Here is a 16,484-nt window from a genome sequence, read left to right as displayed (position 1 = left end):
GTCTCTTGAATAAATGGACTGCAAGTTTGAAAGGTGCTTTGCTTTCTGTATCCTAGGCCAATAGCTTTCAAACATTTCAAGCACAGCCCAAGTATGAAATCATTTCCATTGCCACCTGGTAGACTCATAACCATATATGCATATATGTGTACACATGTACCTACATATATATATATATATATACATACATATATACCTAAAACAAAAGTTCCATGAAACACTGCTTACCTTCACTACATGCAGTATAAAGAAATTGGAGAATAAGACACACATTTTAGCTTCTCCATTCAAGGAGACGTTTAGAATCTGATAAACTTAAACATGCTATGTTCCACTGTGGTTTGAAATCAGAAGCAAAGCTGCTGCTGTTGGCCCTGAGAGCTCAAAGAGAAAGGTACCAGCTTGTGGTAGTCCCCACAGAAGAGGGTAGTATTGATACAAGATCTCAGGCCTGCATGACCCACTTTCCCCCTGGAAATCAATCTGAGGTGCAAAGGGACACTGACAGCAGCCCCTTGGCAGAGCACTGCGTCCAGGTGGTACACTCATCTGTCGCTCACTCCCCTGGGCCCTCAGGACAAGGAAACCAGGGTTCTGCTGAGAAAAGCAATTATCATGGTGTGCCTTGGGCTGTTCCTAGAGTTGGACCTGTGGTGAGGAGCTGAAGAAGATTAGTTTGGGTAAAATGTCCCCGTGGAGTCTATAAGTAGTTGTCCACCTGTCCAAAGAAGGGTAATGTAAGGTCAAGATAAAGCAGTGGATGGAGGGAAGTCACTGGAGACAAGGAAAGCAATGAAACGTCAACAATATGGGCAAAGAGGCCAGAACACTAAGGGTGGCTCAGAGTTTCATTTTATCCATCCAACCAAGTATAGTGAGGTCAAGATATAATTAGTCATTAGGAAATCTAGACAGAACTAACAAAGTACCACTAGGCCTCTAAAAGAATGTCTAAACACACACGTGTGCCGCACACTCACCGCTTCTCCCCCACATGCACACACACACCTGATAATACCAAGTGTTGGTAAAGATGTGAAGCAACTAGAACTTGTTTTCATCTCTGGTGCAGAACAAAATGATATTGCCACTTAAGAAATGGCTTGGTGGCTTTTTATAAACACATTTTTGAGAGTCCCTTGGACTGCAAGGAGATCAAACCAGTCAATCCTAAAAGAAATCAATCCTGAATATTCATTGGAAGAACTGTTGCTAAAGTTGAAGCTCCAATAATACTTTGGTTACCTGATGTGAAGAGCTGACTCAATGGGAAAGAGCCTGATGCTGGGAAGGACTGAATGCAAAAGGAGAAGCAAGCAGCAGATGATGAGATGGTTAGATAGCATTACAGACTCAATGGACATGAACCTGAGCAAACTCTGGGAGACAGTGAAGGACAGAGGAGTCCATGGTGTTGCAAAGAGTTGGACAGCGACTGAACAACAGCACACACACGAATTGAACCTAGCAATTCTACTTCTAGGTATTTATCCATGAGAAAGAAAAACTTATGTGCACATAAATGTTTAAAGAAATTTCATTCATAATCACACAGATCTGGAAACAACCTGAATAACCTTCAACTGGCAAATGAATGAACAAACAAGAACACACGCAGGCAATGCAGTGCTACGCAGCAATAGAAAGAAAGGAACATCTCTTGATATTCAGTAACATGGGTGGATCTCAAAATAATAAGTGAAAGAAGCTAGACTCAAAAGACTCCCTACTGCACAATTTCATTCATATGAACATGTAGAAAAGGCAAAACTGGAGGGAGAGAAATCATATCGGCTTGCCAGTGACTTTGAATGGGAGGAGAGTGATCACAAAAGGGCCATAAGAGGGAATGTTTTGGGAAAATGTCCTATATATTCAGTGTTCTATATCTTGATTATGGTGGTAGATGCACATACCTCCGTTAATACTCATAGAACCAAAAAGGTTAAATTTAATGCACATGAATTATACCTCAATTAAAAAAAACGAATCTGAAAAAAAAATGTGTAATAGGAAGAGACTGAACTTTTGGGTCAAATGGACATAAGTTGGTTCACAGATAGCTTCTCCCTTTTGCTTGCTGTGTGACCAGAGTCAAGTTGCCAACTTCTCTGTATCTCTGTACTCTCCCAGGTACAATAGGGAATAATATCTACCACATGGAGATGCTATAATAGATAAATAAGAAAAAGTATATATATATATATATATATATCAGTTCAGTCACTCAGTTGTGTCCAACTCTTTGCGACCCCATGAATCACAGCGCACCAGGCCTCCCTGTCCATCACCAACTCCTGGAGTTCACTCAAACTCATGTCCATCAGGTCGGTGATGCCATCCAGCCATCTCATTCTCTGTCGTCCCCTTCTCCTCCTGCCCCCAATCCCTCCCAGCATCAGAGTCTTTTCCAGTGAGTCAACTCGTTGCATAAGGTGGCCAAAGTATTGGAGTTTTAACTTTATATATATATATATATATATATAATTAAGGGTTATGCTGTCCAATACCATAGCCACTGGCCCCTTAGGGCTCCTGAACATTTGAAATATGGCCAGTAGGACTGAGATACTGACTTTTAGTTTTATTTAATTTTAACCAATTTAAATATAAATTTAAAACTGATATTGGATCCAGTTACTGGCAAAATTCTAAATATGCTTGGAATAACCAGGGTATGTGAATCTATCTTTTCTACTATAAATGTTATGTAATGTGAGAGTTGGACTGTGAAGAAAGCTGATCGCCGAAGAATTGATGCTTTTGAACTGTGGTGTTGGAGAAGACTCTTGAGAGTCCCTTGTACTGCAGGGAGATCCAATCAGTCCATTCTAAAGGAGATCAATCCTGGGTGTTCATTGGAAGGACTGATGCTAAAGCTGAAACTCCAATACTTTGGCCACCTCATGTGACGAGTTGACTCACTGGAAAAGACTCTGATGCTGGGAAAGGTTGGGGGAGGGAGGAGAAGGGGACGACAGAGAATGAGATGGCTGGATGGCATCACCGACTCTGTGGACATGAGTTTGAGTGAACTCCAGGAGTTGGTGATGGACAGGGAGACCTGGCGTGCTGTGATTCATGGGGTCACGGAGAGTCAGACACGACTGAGCGACTGAACTGAACTGAACTGAACTGAATGTAAATGCTGATGAAGTATTTATGCTGAAAATTTAGCATATGAATTGAGATGCTTGGGAAGTGTAAACTTCACCCAGGACATTGTAGAATTGGTATGACAAAAATATAAAATATTTCATTAGTAATTTTTCAAATTAAGCGTATACTTAAATGATAGTATTTTAGATTTTTAGTTAAATAACATTTAACATTATAATTAATTTCACCTGTTTCTTTTTTGCTTCTTTTTTCTTGATTGTAAAATGCCTGTGTAGCTTGTGTTATATAGTCATTCAATGAGGGCATTTAAGGAATTATTTGGTATACCACTGTTATTACTGTACAGATTTACAAGTTGGAAAATACTGAAGAAAATGCAGCAACTCGAAGCATGTTTCCACAATACAATTGAGACTGTTGGAAATCATATTTGTTACCAGATTTATCAGTGGAGAACAACTAAGAAGAAATGCAGTTTATATTTAGAGATATGAAGAAACAACAACAGAACTCTACGTGAAAAGAGTGTCATAAGAGTAATGGTGAACACACATAATGAACTACATTCGTTGTCAGCATCAACCTTGGATGGAATGGGTTCTGTTATCTTAAAGAATAGATTATTATTTGGCCTTCAAGAATTATTTTCTCCCCTGATTGTATAATTACAGCCATGACAATACTGCATTCTGAGGCAGGGAGTGGACAAGAGTCCCTCTTTAGCAGTTAACTGCTCCAATAGACCAGGAAATGAACAATATTTCCCTTTAGATTTTACGGAGTTGGGTGAGATTGATCCCCATTGGTCTCCAAGGTCTCTTAGTGCCAAAGACTAGAAGGTAAATTTCTCAAATAAATTCTTACTTTCTTTGTTTCCTTTCCAATGTCAAGAAGAGGTTCACGTAGAAGACAGAATGATACACCAGTAGCTTCAAGTGGCCATGGTCAGCTCAAGCCACTTCACATCTGTGTTAACTGTACACATCTCAGACAAGGAAAAACAGATGTGATACCCTGTTACACTAGAATATAAATCTTTGAATTAACTTGGCACAGGGACTAAATCATGCATATATTTATTTGCTAGATGTAAAGAGAAAACAGAGATATAGTAGCCTGGAGAATAAATGTCCAACTCTTTAGTCAAGCCCTTTCCTAGTGTGTTTAAATTTTTATCCCCATTATTTTCCAAGGTCATCTCACATTCTAATGAAATGGACCTCTACCCATCAGACTCTGGTTCCCTTCTCATGCTGGGACTCAGGCATGCCTTACTCCCATGCTCTAATAATTCATCATTTAAACCTATTCATCTGCAAGACTCTCCAGATTCGTCAAATTAGAATTAGCTTTACTCTTATGGTAATTCTATAACATACAGGAATTATACCTCTAATACAAATTAGACCATGATCACAACCCTATTAGAGTCACTTACATCTTTCCAGTAGATGGTCTCATGCACCAGCCTCATCAAATAAAATACACTTCACAAAAGTGTGTCAATTTAAATGAAACTGAATGTAAAAGCATGCTGTTTTTTCCCAGCTGTATTACTCAAGGGCATCTAGAGTCCACAAAAATTATAGTTTCTTTGTTAACTGGCCATATGGTACACAATCTCAGTTTCTATGAGAATCTCCAGTGAAGAAAGTTAAAGTCTAATGATCCCTAGAGACCAATTAAATTGAGCTTTATCTCCAAATCACAGAAGGCATATCCAGGTGCAAAACAGCATCACCCTCTAAAAATCTTCAATATGGTCATAGTCCAGATAGTGTCAGGATACAATTTATTCCCTTGGTATTAAACACCTTTTAGAATCTGAATCCCAACTTTTTATCCAGCGTTCATTCTCGTACCTGACAACCATCTATTCTACACAATCAGACTGGCTAGCTCATGGACTTAAAAATTTATACCATCTCTCTAACTCTTGGCTTATGTCATTCTTGACATTTTACTTCTTCTCTTCTTCCTCCTGAGAGCAAACGTACTGATAGTCAGATTGGCAATATTGAGAAAAGAACTGGGCAGGGGCAGTGCATCCCTAACTCAACTATTTTTGGAATCTGCCTGCAAAGATCACATCCTCTGTATCACAGGGTTGTGGTGTTATGGAGACAGGCTTCCATAAGAGAGCTTTTGATTCATAGTTTCTGCCTGAGACTGGATGGATGAGTTCAATTCTGGGGAGCAGTATTACCAAGAACACTTCCTCCTCCATGCTTTTAAAAGCAATAAAGCTGGCATCTGATCTCCTTTTGTCTCACCCTTTTCTTCTAGCTCAATTGTTTTCACTCTTGGGCAGGAAGAAGGGGAAATTCATTTATGGACCCCTTCAAAGCCCAATAAACTAGATTGCAAGCCCCCTGAGGGGAAGGACCCGTGTCTTTCCTGCTTTCCTAATGGACGTGAATACAATACAGGGACACAATCAACCCTGATAAAAATGAAGGAAGAACAAGGTCAAGAGAAGTTACCTTGCCTGATATACCTTGTTTCTATGTGAATACAATGACACCATGTAATTTTTTTTTCCCCTCAACAAGACCAACTTCAGCAAGATAAAAAAAAAAATCACATGTATCTTGGCACATTCTTCATTTTGATTCATACTCCAGAGCAGAATGTTTCATTGTTCTAAATGACCAAGGAGTTTCAAGAACTTTTTTTTTTTTTTTTGGAAAAGGAACAGCACAGTGGCAAAATACACTCCATACCATATCAGCAGAGTCTGAGAAACAGGGATTTCTCAACTAAAGGTCATCTGCAGCAACGTCTACCTCTCTTAATGGGCTCTGACCACAGGAGCATGAATAATCCTCTTACCTCTATAGGCTTACTTGTGCAAACAGGAATGGCCTCCATCCTGGGAACATTCATCCAAACCTTCCCACAGATGCGACTTACTGCACAATAACAAAGGTATAGTTCTGCCTCCTGGTGTGATTAGAGGCATGAAAATGTAAGCTTCTCAAAGCCATTTACACTCTTTAGTCATCTCTACTGGTCTTTACAACTTCAGGAAGAAATCTAGGTCATTTCCCAAGCTGGAATCTTGTTGCTAAGTGAATTATTTCAGCACTGGTCTACTTCCTAGAAAATCAGGGTATTTCTTCCTTGACATTCATGTCTCTCCTTTTTTTATATATACTTCCATTCACCCATGTCTTTTTGCAATCCTCCTTCTACCTTGTAAAATAATTGGGATCTTATATATTTCCACCACTGTTAGTAAATGAGCAACCAACTTAAATACCAGAGTAGGGGATACTAGAACTTTGACATGAGAAGCTCAGAAGAGACCACTGTAAAGAAGTCCATGTACCCATCTCTCTGTTTTGACAGCCACTCCCACTTCTCAAAGGGGAAAACTCACATGGAAGTAGCTTCTGCAAGCAATCTGCAGCTACCACCCCCAAGAGGCAACTGTGAATGAATGACTTCCTCCAGCACAGTATTTATGGGTCTGACCACAAGTTACTAGTAAATGTTGGAGATAATGAGACACACCTACTTTGCTCAAATCAATCCATCTAGTTGAAGTACTCAGTCAAGTACTTTCACTGAGAAAGATCACACACATTGTTACTAAAAGTATAGACATACAATATATCATTAGGGTTACTGAAACAATTAGATTGCTTTCTCAATATAGTCTCTAAATGGAGTCACTCGGTTTCCTAGATAAATTATTCTTTAACTGGTGTGTGTGTGTGTGTGTATATATATATATATATACACATATATATAAACTCAATGAAGGTGATCATATTTAAAAATAAGAAAATTTCAATGTTAAGTCATGGCTGGTTCTTCCCCACACATAGGTGTTGGCATCTGGTGGCATTTTAGAGGAACTTTCACTCCTACCACTGACATGTGCTTTCTTCTCTTATAAAATTGCTCATAAAACATGATTTTCCCAATAATTTAAAGCATATAAATAGTACTAATCCCTCCACCTAGACTTCCTAGGAAGAAGCACAGATTTGAAAAGGGTACTTAAGAGATCACTGACATCAAGTTCCTTCACTTCTGGCCTGCAATCATGCTATATTTAAGACACCAACTCTAGCTACCATTTGTTGAAGGCTTATTGAGTCAACTACCACACAAGGTGCTTTACAAACATTATCCCTCATTCTCACAATAATTTTATTAGATAGATGTTTTATCCCCATTTTACAGGTGAGGAAATTGAGGCACAGAGAAGTTAAGTCCCTTGCTCCAAATCATCACAAGTGCTAAGTGCACAGCTGATATCTGAACTCAGGACTTTATGATTCCAATGCTTGTGTTCATATTGTTAGAATTTATGAAAAAGAGAGGTGGATTCAAGTGCAGGATAATGCTGGCTACATACCTCATACAACTCAATAATGATGTTTCCCATCAGACCTCGGCTGCTCTTAATGTTCTCCATGGCCAGGGTGAAGTAGATCCCACGTGTGTCTGAGATGTAGAGGTTGTACGTGTCATTCTGGTTCCATTCCTGGACCGCTGCAAACACTTGGTTCTCATTGGTACTAATGATGTGCATGTCCTGTAAGAAGATGGAAAGCCCATAAGGCAACAGATCTCCATATCTCCTTGCCCACTGGGACCCAGAGTAATTACCATGACTTATGAAATGGCTGAGGAAAAGCTTGAGTTATAGGCAATGTTAAACAATTCTATGTTGGGCCAAAGCTATAAATTATGAGCTTCATGATTCTGCTTCTTGCTAAGTGACAGTAAGATGGGTGTAAGGGGCTTTAGTGGGTATCATTTTCCATGGCTCCAAGGGATTTACCCACTTTCATTTTTTATTTTTAAACTGAAAGTTGGTGTTAGTGCTAACAGAGACATACAATCTTGCATGAGGAAACCCACACGTGAAAAAAAGACAGGGCCTCTCCCTTCACTCTATCTTAATTATGGTTTCAGCATTTCTAAGATAGTGGTTTTCATGCCTTTCTTGGGAATCTTCAGATGGGGATTGAAAGAAGGGTGGCCTGGAGGCACAGCCAATGGGTGGGGCTCTGGGTTTCCAAATCTGTTTCAAACATACCAGCACCACTTAGATTTGTTGTATCATGGAGTTCTGTGTAATATTTTAGGAGTTGTAAAAAGAATAATATTTGAAAACCATGGATTATACAGGAAAGGATATTTAACCTTGAATTCACAGTTCTGGGTCATAACAGTGTTCTACTATAAGTCAGCTGCATGATATTGGATGTGTCAGCTTCCCTGAGCTTCCATTTTCTCACTGAACAGAGTGAAGAGGTTAAGCGACCAATAAAAATAGCTAACATTTGGGCATACTCTAAGTCATCTAAATGCATTATTTCAATTTAAAAAAATCCAAATAACTCTAGAGTGGAGGTAGTCTGATTATTTCCACTTTACTAAGAAATTAAATATGGCACACAGAGGTTTACCAACTTGCTTCAGATTATATAACTCATAAGCAGCCAAACCATGTTTTGAACCTCTGTGACATGACTCTAACCTAACTGTTAGCTTCTAACTAGTTGTATACATAACTGCTAAACCAGAAGTTGCGAATGAAGGACCCATGAAATGAATATGAATCACAATTGCTTGGTCTGACTATTATTGTTGCTGTTGTTGTTCAGTCACTAAGTCCTGTCTGATTTTTCACAGCTCCATGGAGTGAAGCCCACCAGGCTCCTCTGTCTGTGGAATTTCACAGACAAAAATATGGAGTGAGCTGCCATTTCCTTCACCAAGAGATCTTCCTGACCCAGGGATTGAACCCACATCTGCTGCATTGGCAGGTGGATTTCTTTACCTCTCAGCCACCAGGGAAGCCCTCGGTTTGACCAAAGTCTCTACCGTATACCTGAAAGTGTAGTATTTTAGATGGAGCCAGTACTCACTGAAGACTCAGCCCTGCATACCCAAAGATTCCTATTATCTGCCTTTATATATTAATGTTACCTTCTTGGTCCCTGAAGCCACTTTAATTTGTATTCCTAATTCCTAATTCTAATTGTATTTAGAAATGACTAGGTCATTTCTAAAATCATTTCTAATAGTTCAGAATTCAAAATAGTTTTCAAAACCCAGTTTGCATATGTGGCTAGGAACTGTACAAATATTATCACAAACTCAAGTCATTACCTAAATAACTTATACTGTCAGAAGGAAACGTTGACCTGGATAAACATTTGACAAAACAAGAGTAATTTTTAAAATGAAGAACTGTGTATATGCCAAGGAGTAATAGCATGTTGGAAAAGCAAAAGAGAGGCATCTTTGTCACTGATGCAGAAAGCGCTGGTGACAGGCACACAGGCAAGTGAAGTGACAGTAAGTAAACAAGTAGGGTGGGTCTAGCCTTTACCTTATTTGACCAACCTTTCCCAGAAATGCTTTCAACAAAACACAGGAGCAGCCATGTCTATAATATCAGAACCATGGAGAGCTCCTCCTAACTGATTTTAAAAAGAAGCAAACTCATTTGATTTGGACAGCTGGGAGGTGGGAAGAGTAAGAAAACGAGTTCTGGAACTTTTTTATTGGAGGTCCTCTGTGAAATCTCAGACTCTAGCCTTGGACTTCCGAGGTCACCTTGATTAAGACCTCACTTGCTCTGCCCGTTTGTGTTTACACACCTTGTAGAATTGCAGGTTCCTGCGGAGGTGCTTGAAAATGGAAATGAGGCTTACTCTTAAAAACCATCTGATGAAGTCATGTTGTGTTGGTGTGGAATGAAAGCCCAGGAACCCAGTAGGAGGGGAAATAGCAGCTGCAGGAAATTTGGATTAAATTCACTTACCCTGTTAAAAATGCAATAGAAATGTTTGGCTTTCCCCAGATGTTTTGGTCATAAAATGAATGAGCTAAGTTATTTTAGACTAAACTAATGTAAAAGAAGTGGATGGGGGGCAACTTAAAACACTGGGGCATGGTCAGGATTAGAAGCAGCCAGATTTGCTGTGAGTGCCTTTTAGTTTAGACCTGCACTGGGACTGTGTCACCTGGTGAGCAGGAATTCCAGGCTCTAGGATGACAGACTACTCTCTAGTATATAGAGTTACAGGATTTCTGCTTGAGAATTCCTTAGCTAATAAATTAATAAGTTACTAAGATTTGAGCCTAAGACGACCTAAACTCCTTACCAATGCAGTGTGCATCAGTATGACCTGGAGCTCCTGACAGCATGCAGACTCATGGGACCCAATGCCTGAGATTCTGATTCAGTGTGTCTGGTGTGGAACCTTGGGTTCTACCACCTGAACAACCCTCCAGATGATGCTGGTGCATGCAATTTGGGGCGTCAATTTTTGAAAAACTCTGAACGATGTGTCCTCTCTAAAAAGTCTTAGAGTTGAACAGGGGTCAACCAAGAATCAGAATATTAAGTCTTCCAGAAAAACAACAACAACAAACAAGCATTTTTACTTAAATTTGGTCCAATAGGAATCTGAATGACAATAAACTTATTTCTTTCATCTTGCTACCCCAATCTAATTTCAAAGCATGTGTCACTTCCTTATTTAAATGATTATAAATACACCCTCCCCCTACCCCCTCCCAATACAGTCACTAGGAAGAATCATAGTTGCTTTTAGAAAAATCTAAACTTACAACTTCCTAGGTGAACAATAATAAAAATACCTCTGTGTTATTGAAACATTTTATTTAACCTGGGCCCAATATAACTTCATTCTTGTGCCAAACACCATAATAAATACAGAGAGGAACAAAACATAGGACCTGACTTCAAGAAGATGCACGCTTGGTGGTGGAGACGTCACAAACTGTATAGCCTTTTGTGAACTTGACTAAGGACTATAATAGACAGCCCGAAAGTGGTGAAAGGAGTACAAAGGCTTAGAGGTGAGAGAGAGGATGGAGCATTCAAGGGACTGTATGGAACCGAGAAGAGCCTGAAGGCAATTTTCCGCTGAGGAAGATAGAGAGTGGTCACCTTACAAGGGGTTCTGCAGGGTACAGTGAAGTTCTACCGAAGAGGGTACAAAGTTGACACAAGATTTGAAGCAGAAGGAGAAGTTGGTTAATGCATAGATTTTGTTTAAGATGATCAAGTTCTTTACATGATAATTTTCAGTGTGGAAGCACTGTGAAGAGTGGATTTAAATGGGGCAATGCTAGAGGCAAGGAGAAGGCTTAAAAGGTCATGGCAACCTCCAAGTTCACAAGGGCTGAACTAAGAAAGTAGATTCTCTGTAAAAACCCTGTGGAATGAGCTGGTGAGGCAGTAAGCAGGTGGCATCTACAGGGGCTAAGGCAGAAGGCCATACCTTTACTAGCTCAGATATCTGAATTACAAAATCTTCTTTTCTCTTAGAGTATTCATTACAATCAAAATTAACAATCACTTCTACAATTATTTGTGTGATGTCTGCCTCTCTCATTAGACTCTAAGCTCTCAGAGAGCGGAAGCTATGTCTCTCTTATTTATTAGTTTATTTTGGCACTTACCAGAGTATCTAGCATGTGGTAGACATCCAACAAAAGCTTACTGAGTAAATAAATGAAGCAAATAAGTAAACATGTGAGAAGGGGGAGATATAAAGGCCCAAAGGGAGAGACTCTGAGCTCAATTGTTAAATGGGACCATTAAGGGGATGTACCTCTAACAGGCAGTTAACAATGCAGTTCAGAATTTAATGCACAGAGGCGCATAGGAGCTGTGGATATAGAACTCACCGGTATGAAGACAAGGAATGAGGTCACTCAGGAACCATGAAGGATGCAAGGAGAACTTAGGAACATCAACATTTTAAGGATAGCAAGGGAAGGGGATCCAGGAAAGGAAACCAGGAAAAAAAAAACAAAAACTGGGGTTTCTACTGTCAGAAACAAACCCAGATTCAGGTAAGGAGTGATTTTATTTGAAAAAACTATTGTAATAGGGAAAGCACTCCGATCAAAATATCTGCAAGCACCCCCAGAGTGAGGGCAGAAAAGAATCACCTGTATTGGGAGAAGTAAAGCAAGGCTGGAATGAACTGTGGGGACTGAGGTGAATAGGCAGACAGGAAATTGTTTTCCTTAAGGTCAGGTGATTCTCAGAAGAAAAATCAGACCTAAGTTTGGTCCAGCTGAATTAACTAGCATTTTATACAGATTGGTCAGTGGGGACAAATGGTTCAGCTAATCATTTACGAGAAAAAGGACAGGAATCTGGTCTTGCCAAAGGTAAACACAAGGAACATTTAAGAGAAGGCAGGAGTGGGGACTTTGCAGTAAACCATGTTCAGGAACACAAAAGGGTAGGAGGGTTTCCTAAATGCTGCTGTTCTCCAGGAATTTGAAGCTCAAGTCAAGTTCAACATTGTCATCAATGAACTGAGTTCCACATAAAAATAAACCAGCAAAAAACAATCTTTTATCCTGCAGAAATGACTGTTAGAATAGAAAGTCAAGAATAAGTCCAGAATCTAAGAGACAAGTGGAGGTCTATGAGACTCAGAGTGGCCCAGTGCGGTAAGCAGCTCTGAAAGCAAGGGAAGCCTGGGATATGACCCCACCAGGAACTCATCTGGCAGGTTAAGAGCATCAGTAGTATTTCCCCTGATCACAAGTGTTGCTTAGACTTGCCCAGCACTTTATGCTTTACCAACAAGTCATTTGCTACATCCTCACAACTTTGCCACATGGTATTATGATACCCATTTCACAGATGAGAAGACCTGGGCTCATAGATGAGCAGGTGGCAGAGCTGGAATGAAAGCCCTGGTTTCTGTTCATTCTCTTCAAGAGCTCCATTGTCTTTTCCCAAGGCTGCCAGGGCTGCCATCATCTGGCTCCAAGCCCTCTGCTAGTATGTGCTTTTCATGACAGTGGCCTGAGAGTGCCAACTCGATGCCCAGGGGCTGGGTTATGGAGGACTCAGCACAAGGTTGCTGCCCCTAGTAATGCTGCTCATTATTAATGGGCTTCATTTCCTTCCCTGCAAAACACTCCAAAGCCAAGGAGTGCCCCAGGAGAGCATATTCTGAACAGACTGGGAGTAGAAGTGTGAGGGCAATGATGACAGGGAGCTTTTCTGTGTTTTTGTGCTTAAGCAAGATGCCCAACAGCAGCTGTGGCATTACATGGAATGGCAACAACATGTTTAAAAGCCATTGCAATTTTTAAACAATGGAAAGAACCAATCTCCTTCCACCCACTCTGTCCTCACATCCTAGTCCGAGGTTACAAAAATTCGGGTCAATGCTGACTAATAAAGGGGATCAATAACCATCCAGCTATTTTCACAGCAGCCCTCATATTAATGAGAAGCTGTTCTGGATGAAGTTCTATCAAAGGAGCTGCATGGATGGTAGTCCATCACAGTAAATTGCCGTGGGGCTGCTAATCATTAATGGAGTGTTCTAGGGTTGTGATCGATGTCAGGCTTCATTTGTTCCCACCTGCAGCCATACTCCCCAGGGGAGCAAACTGTTTTCCTGAGAAAGTTAAAAATACATAAAATAGGCATACATAAAAAAATAAAATAGGTGCCACATGGAGAATGTGGTTTAGAAAGTTCCTGAAACTCTTTTCCTGGGCCAATACATGGAAATCACCAGATTGCTGCTAAAGGTCATTCTCAGATAATGAACTACCCCTTCTTCATGTTCTGCAAGCAGGGTACCTCTTTCCTGCTTGGGTTTAAAATAGCTGATGGGTACATTCTGCAACCATGATCCTATGAAATGGTCCTATAAAGTCAATCACAAAGACGTTATAGAAAGTGAGAGATTAATGCCTGTGGCCCCTGGGGCTACTTACTATGATCCCTGCCAATGTCTCCATCTCTTCTATGCAACCCTATCCCTTAATATGGCCTTCTAGTTTGTTAAATAAATCATATGCACACGTGTGTGCATGCTAAGTCACTTCAATTGTGTCCGACTCTTTTAACCCTATGAACTGTAGCCCACCAGGCTCCTCTGTTCATGGGATTCTCCAGGCAAGAATACTGGAGTGGGTTGCCATTTCCTCCTCCAAGGGATCTTCCTGAACCAGGGATCGAACCTACGTCTCTTATATCTCCTGCATTGGCAAGCAGGCTTTTTACTATTAGCACCACCTGGGAAGCCTTCTCTTAAAATAGGGCCAGTGTATGTATTTTCTCCCAGCTTCCAGAACACTTATTTGCAGGGTTAACTCATCTTCCTTGAATCATCTTAAGCATCACTTTCTTTAGAAAACTAGCCCTCACTACCCATATTTGGTGAGCTTCAACTATCATGTCACAATGGACCTTGAACTTCTGTGCCTATAACACCTCTCACACCCACAATTGCTTGTTTACCATCTCTACCAGAATACAAGTTTATGAAGGCAGGGAATGTTTGTGTCTTATCTACCACTCTAACCACAAAGCTGAGTTTGATGCATGGCACTGAGTAAAAACCTAAATGGAAGAACGACAAGATCAATGGGTGAATAAAGGAGGGAAACAATGAATATGTGCATGATTATATGAGTAAATAAATGGACAAAAACAACTAGGGGCAGATGGTTATCTACCTTCTTATCTCGTAATCCCGTCTGCCTCTGTGCTCATTTCACTTTTCATGGTATGCTTCCTAGCACTGGCTTGGAGATGTAAGTCTTAGTAACTTTACATTTGATGTATGTCCAACCTGAGACTTTGCTTCTTTGCAGCCTCAATAATGCAATTGAGGCTTTAATGCAATTAAGGCCTGCCCATGTTCACACTGAGGTTCTAAGATCCATCTCTTCCCAGGAGCCATTGTTTACAAGGGATGAGGTCCACAGAATAAGTGTTATGATTTTCCAAAACAGGAGTTAAAATGCCATGATTCGATATTAACATTATAGTAAATTATTCCTTTTTAATTACTCATTGTGGCAGAAGGGAGTGGAATTACAAGCAGCGCATTTATATTTAGCATTAAAATGTAGAGAGAAGCATGAAAGACATGGGACTCACCTGTGCACCTTACATATATATAAGTATATGTAGCCCCTGGGGCCCTGAGCATTAATTTCTCATTTTCTGTAACATCTGTAATTGACTTTATAGGACCACTGTATAGGATCACAGTTGCAGGATGTACCCATCAGCTACAGTCTCTCTCTCTCTGATGTACCCATCAGCTACAATCTCTCTCTCTCTCACTCAGACACACAGACACACACACATATATGTGTGTGTGCATATAAAGTTTCTACCTAGGCCATTCTGAGTCTGGCCTTCTATTCATCAATAAGGCCCTTGTGAAAGATAGGGACCAACAAAAGAGATTTCAAACCTAGTGTTCCTTTCACTACCTGTCCTGGGAAACAACTCAAGGTTATACTCTATGTTTGAGTCATAGGAAATCAAAACTCTTACCTGGGTATCCTGCTGGGAGGGGAACACAGAACCCAGATTCACTGACATTAGCAGAGGCCAAACCCCCAGTGGTAAGTCAGGCTGAATGCCTGCTGTCTCCCAGAAAGGGATCAAACCTTCCACAGCCCAACAAGACAGCCTCTCCCTGCCGCTTTGTCTGGCAGGCCCCAGGGCAGCAGGTGATGAATACCTTGGGCAGCGAGTATTTGGGCAGCTTTATCTGAGCGAAGGCCTCTCGCCGGTAGGACACGTAGTAGCTGGCTCTTCCACCAGTTGTTACCTGGATCATGGGGAAACACAGAAAGGTCAGATGGGGCTACAGATCCAGTGCAAGGTGGAAAGTAGTAGCCTCTCCATCAATAACCACAGTAGGTTTGTGACAACCTTTAAGGGAATATTCCCTGTTGCCTTTGATCCTCCAACCCCATGGCACCCTAAGTTACTCCCTTATCACAGCACTTAGACAATAAGAGAGCAATTCCAGCAGTCTTTCCCCATGACTGGTGATATCTAGGGGAGCAGGGGCTCTCTACTTGGTCACTATGCTCTGAATTCATACACGATAAACATTTCAACAGAAAACAGAGAAGCTATTGATATGGGCTATACTCATGATATACATATTCTATTTTTTTAAACAGTTTTTAATCCATTGCAATGATGACATGATTATCAAACTTTTTTTCTGAATCTGGATAATTACTATTGCTCAAAGCTGTTGTGACTTTGCAATTAACTTCACTTCCCATCTGAGCACAATTTTTTTTCCTTTACTTTTACAAATCCATGCACTGAACAGATACTTGTTGATTCTTTGCATATGCAAGTTAATTAAAGGCATCAAAAGTCAAAGAAAGAACTCTGGATTTGAAAATCAGAAATCCGAAGCCTGAATCTCAGTTCTGCTAGTTCATGACTGGTGATGTCAAGGTCTGAAACCTCACTAGAGGAAAGAGGGATTCTTAGAGGAACCCAGAAACCACAGCAAGAAATGGTCCTCTGGTGTGCACTTGCTGAAAAGCCTGCC

General features: G+C 40.5%; 1 protein-coding gene across 1 annotated transcript in view; it reads right to left on the bottom strand.

The window, feature by feature from the left end:
• Nucleotides 1-16,484, bottom strand: part of SORCS3 (sortilin related VPS10 domain containing receptor 3) — a 642,617-nt gene that overhangs the window by 114,633 nt on the left and 511,500 nt on the right. The window contains exons 8-9 of the mRNA XM_055424699.2: nucleotides 15,648-15,737; nucleotides 7,490-7,669 (exon numbers count right to left, since the gene is read on the bottom strand). Coding sequence (XP_055280674.2) covers nucleotides 7,490-7,669; nucleotides 15,648-15,737 — 270 coding nt within the window. The remainder of the gene's footprint in view (nucleotides 1-7,489; nucleotides 7,670-15,647; nucleotides 15,738-16,484) is intronic.

This window comes from Moschus berezovskii, chromosome 12 (assembly GCF_049115385.1).
Source record: "Moschus berezovskii isolate FMDL1 chromosome 12, NW_MosBer_1.0, whole genome shotgun sequence".
Taxonomy (NCBI): Eukaryota; Metazoa; Chordata; class Mammalia; order Artiodactyla; family Moschidae; genus Moschus; species Moschus berezovskii.
The sequence above is the reverse complement of the archived record's forward strand: the minus strand, read 5'-3'. Positions and strand labels throughout refer to the sequence as shown.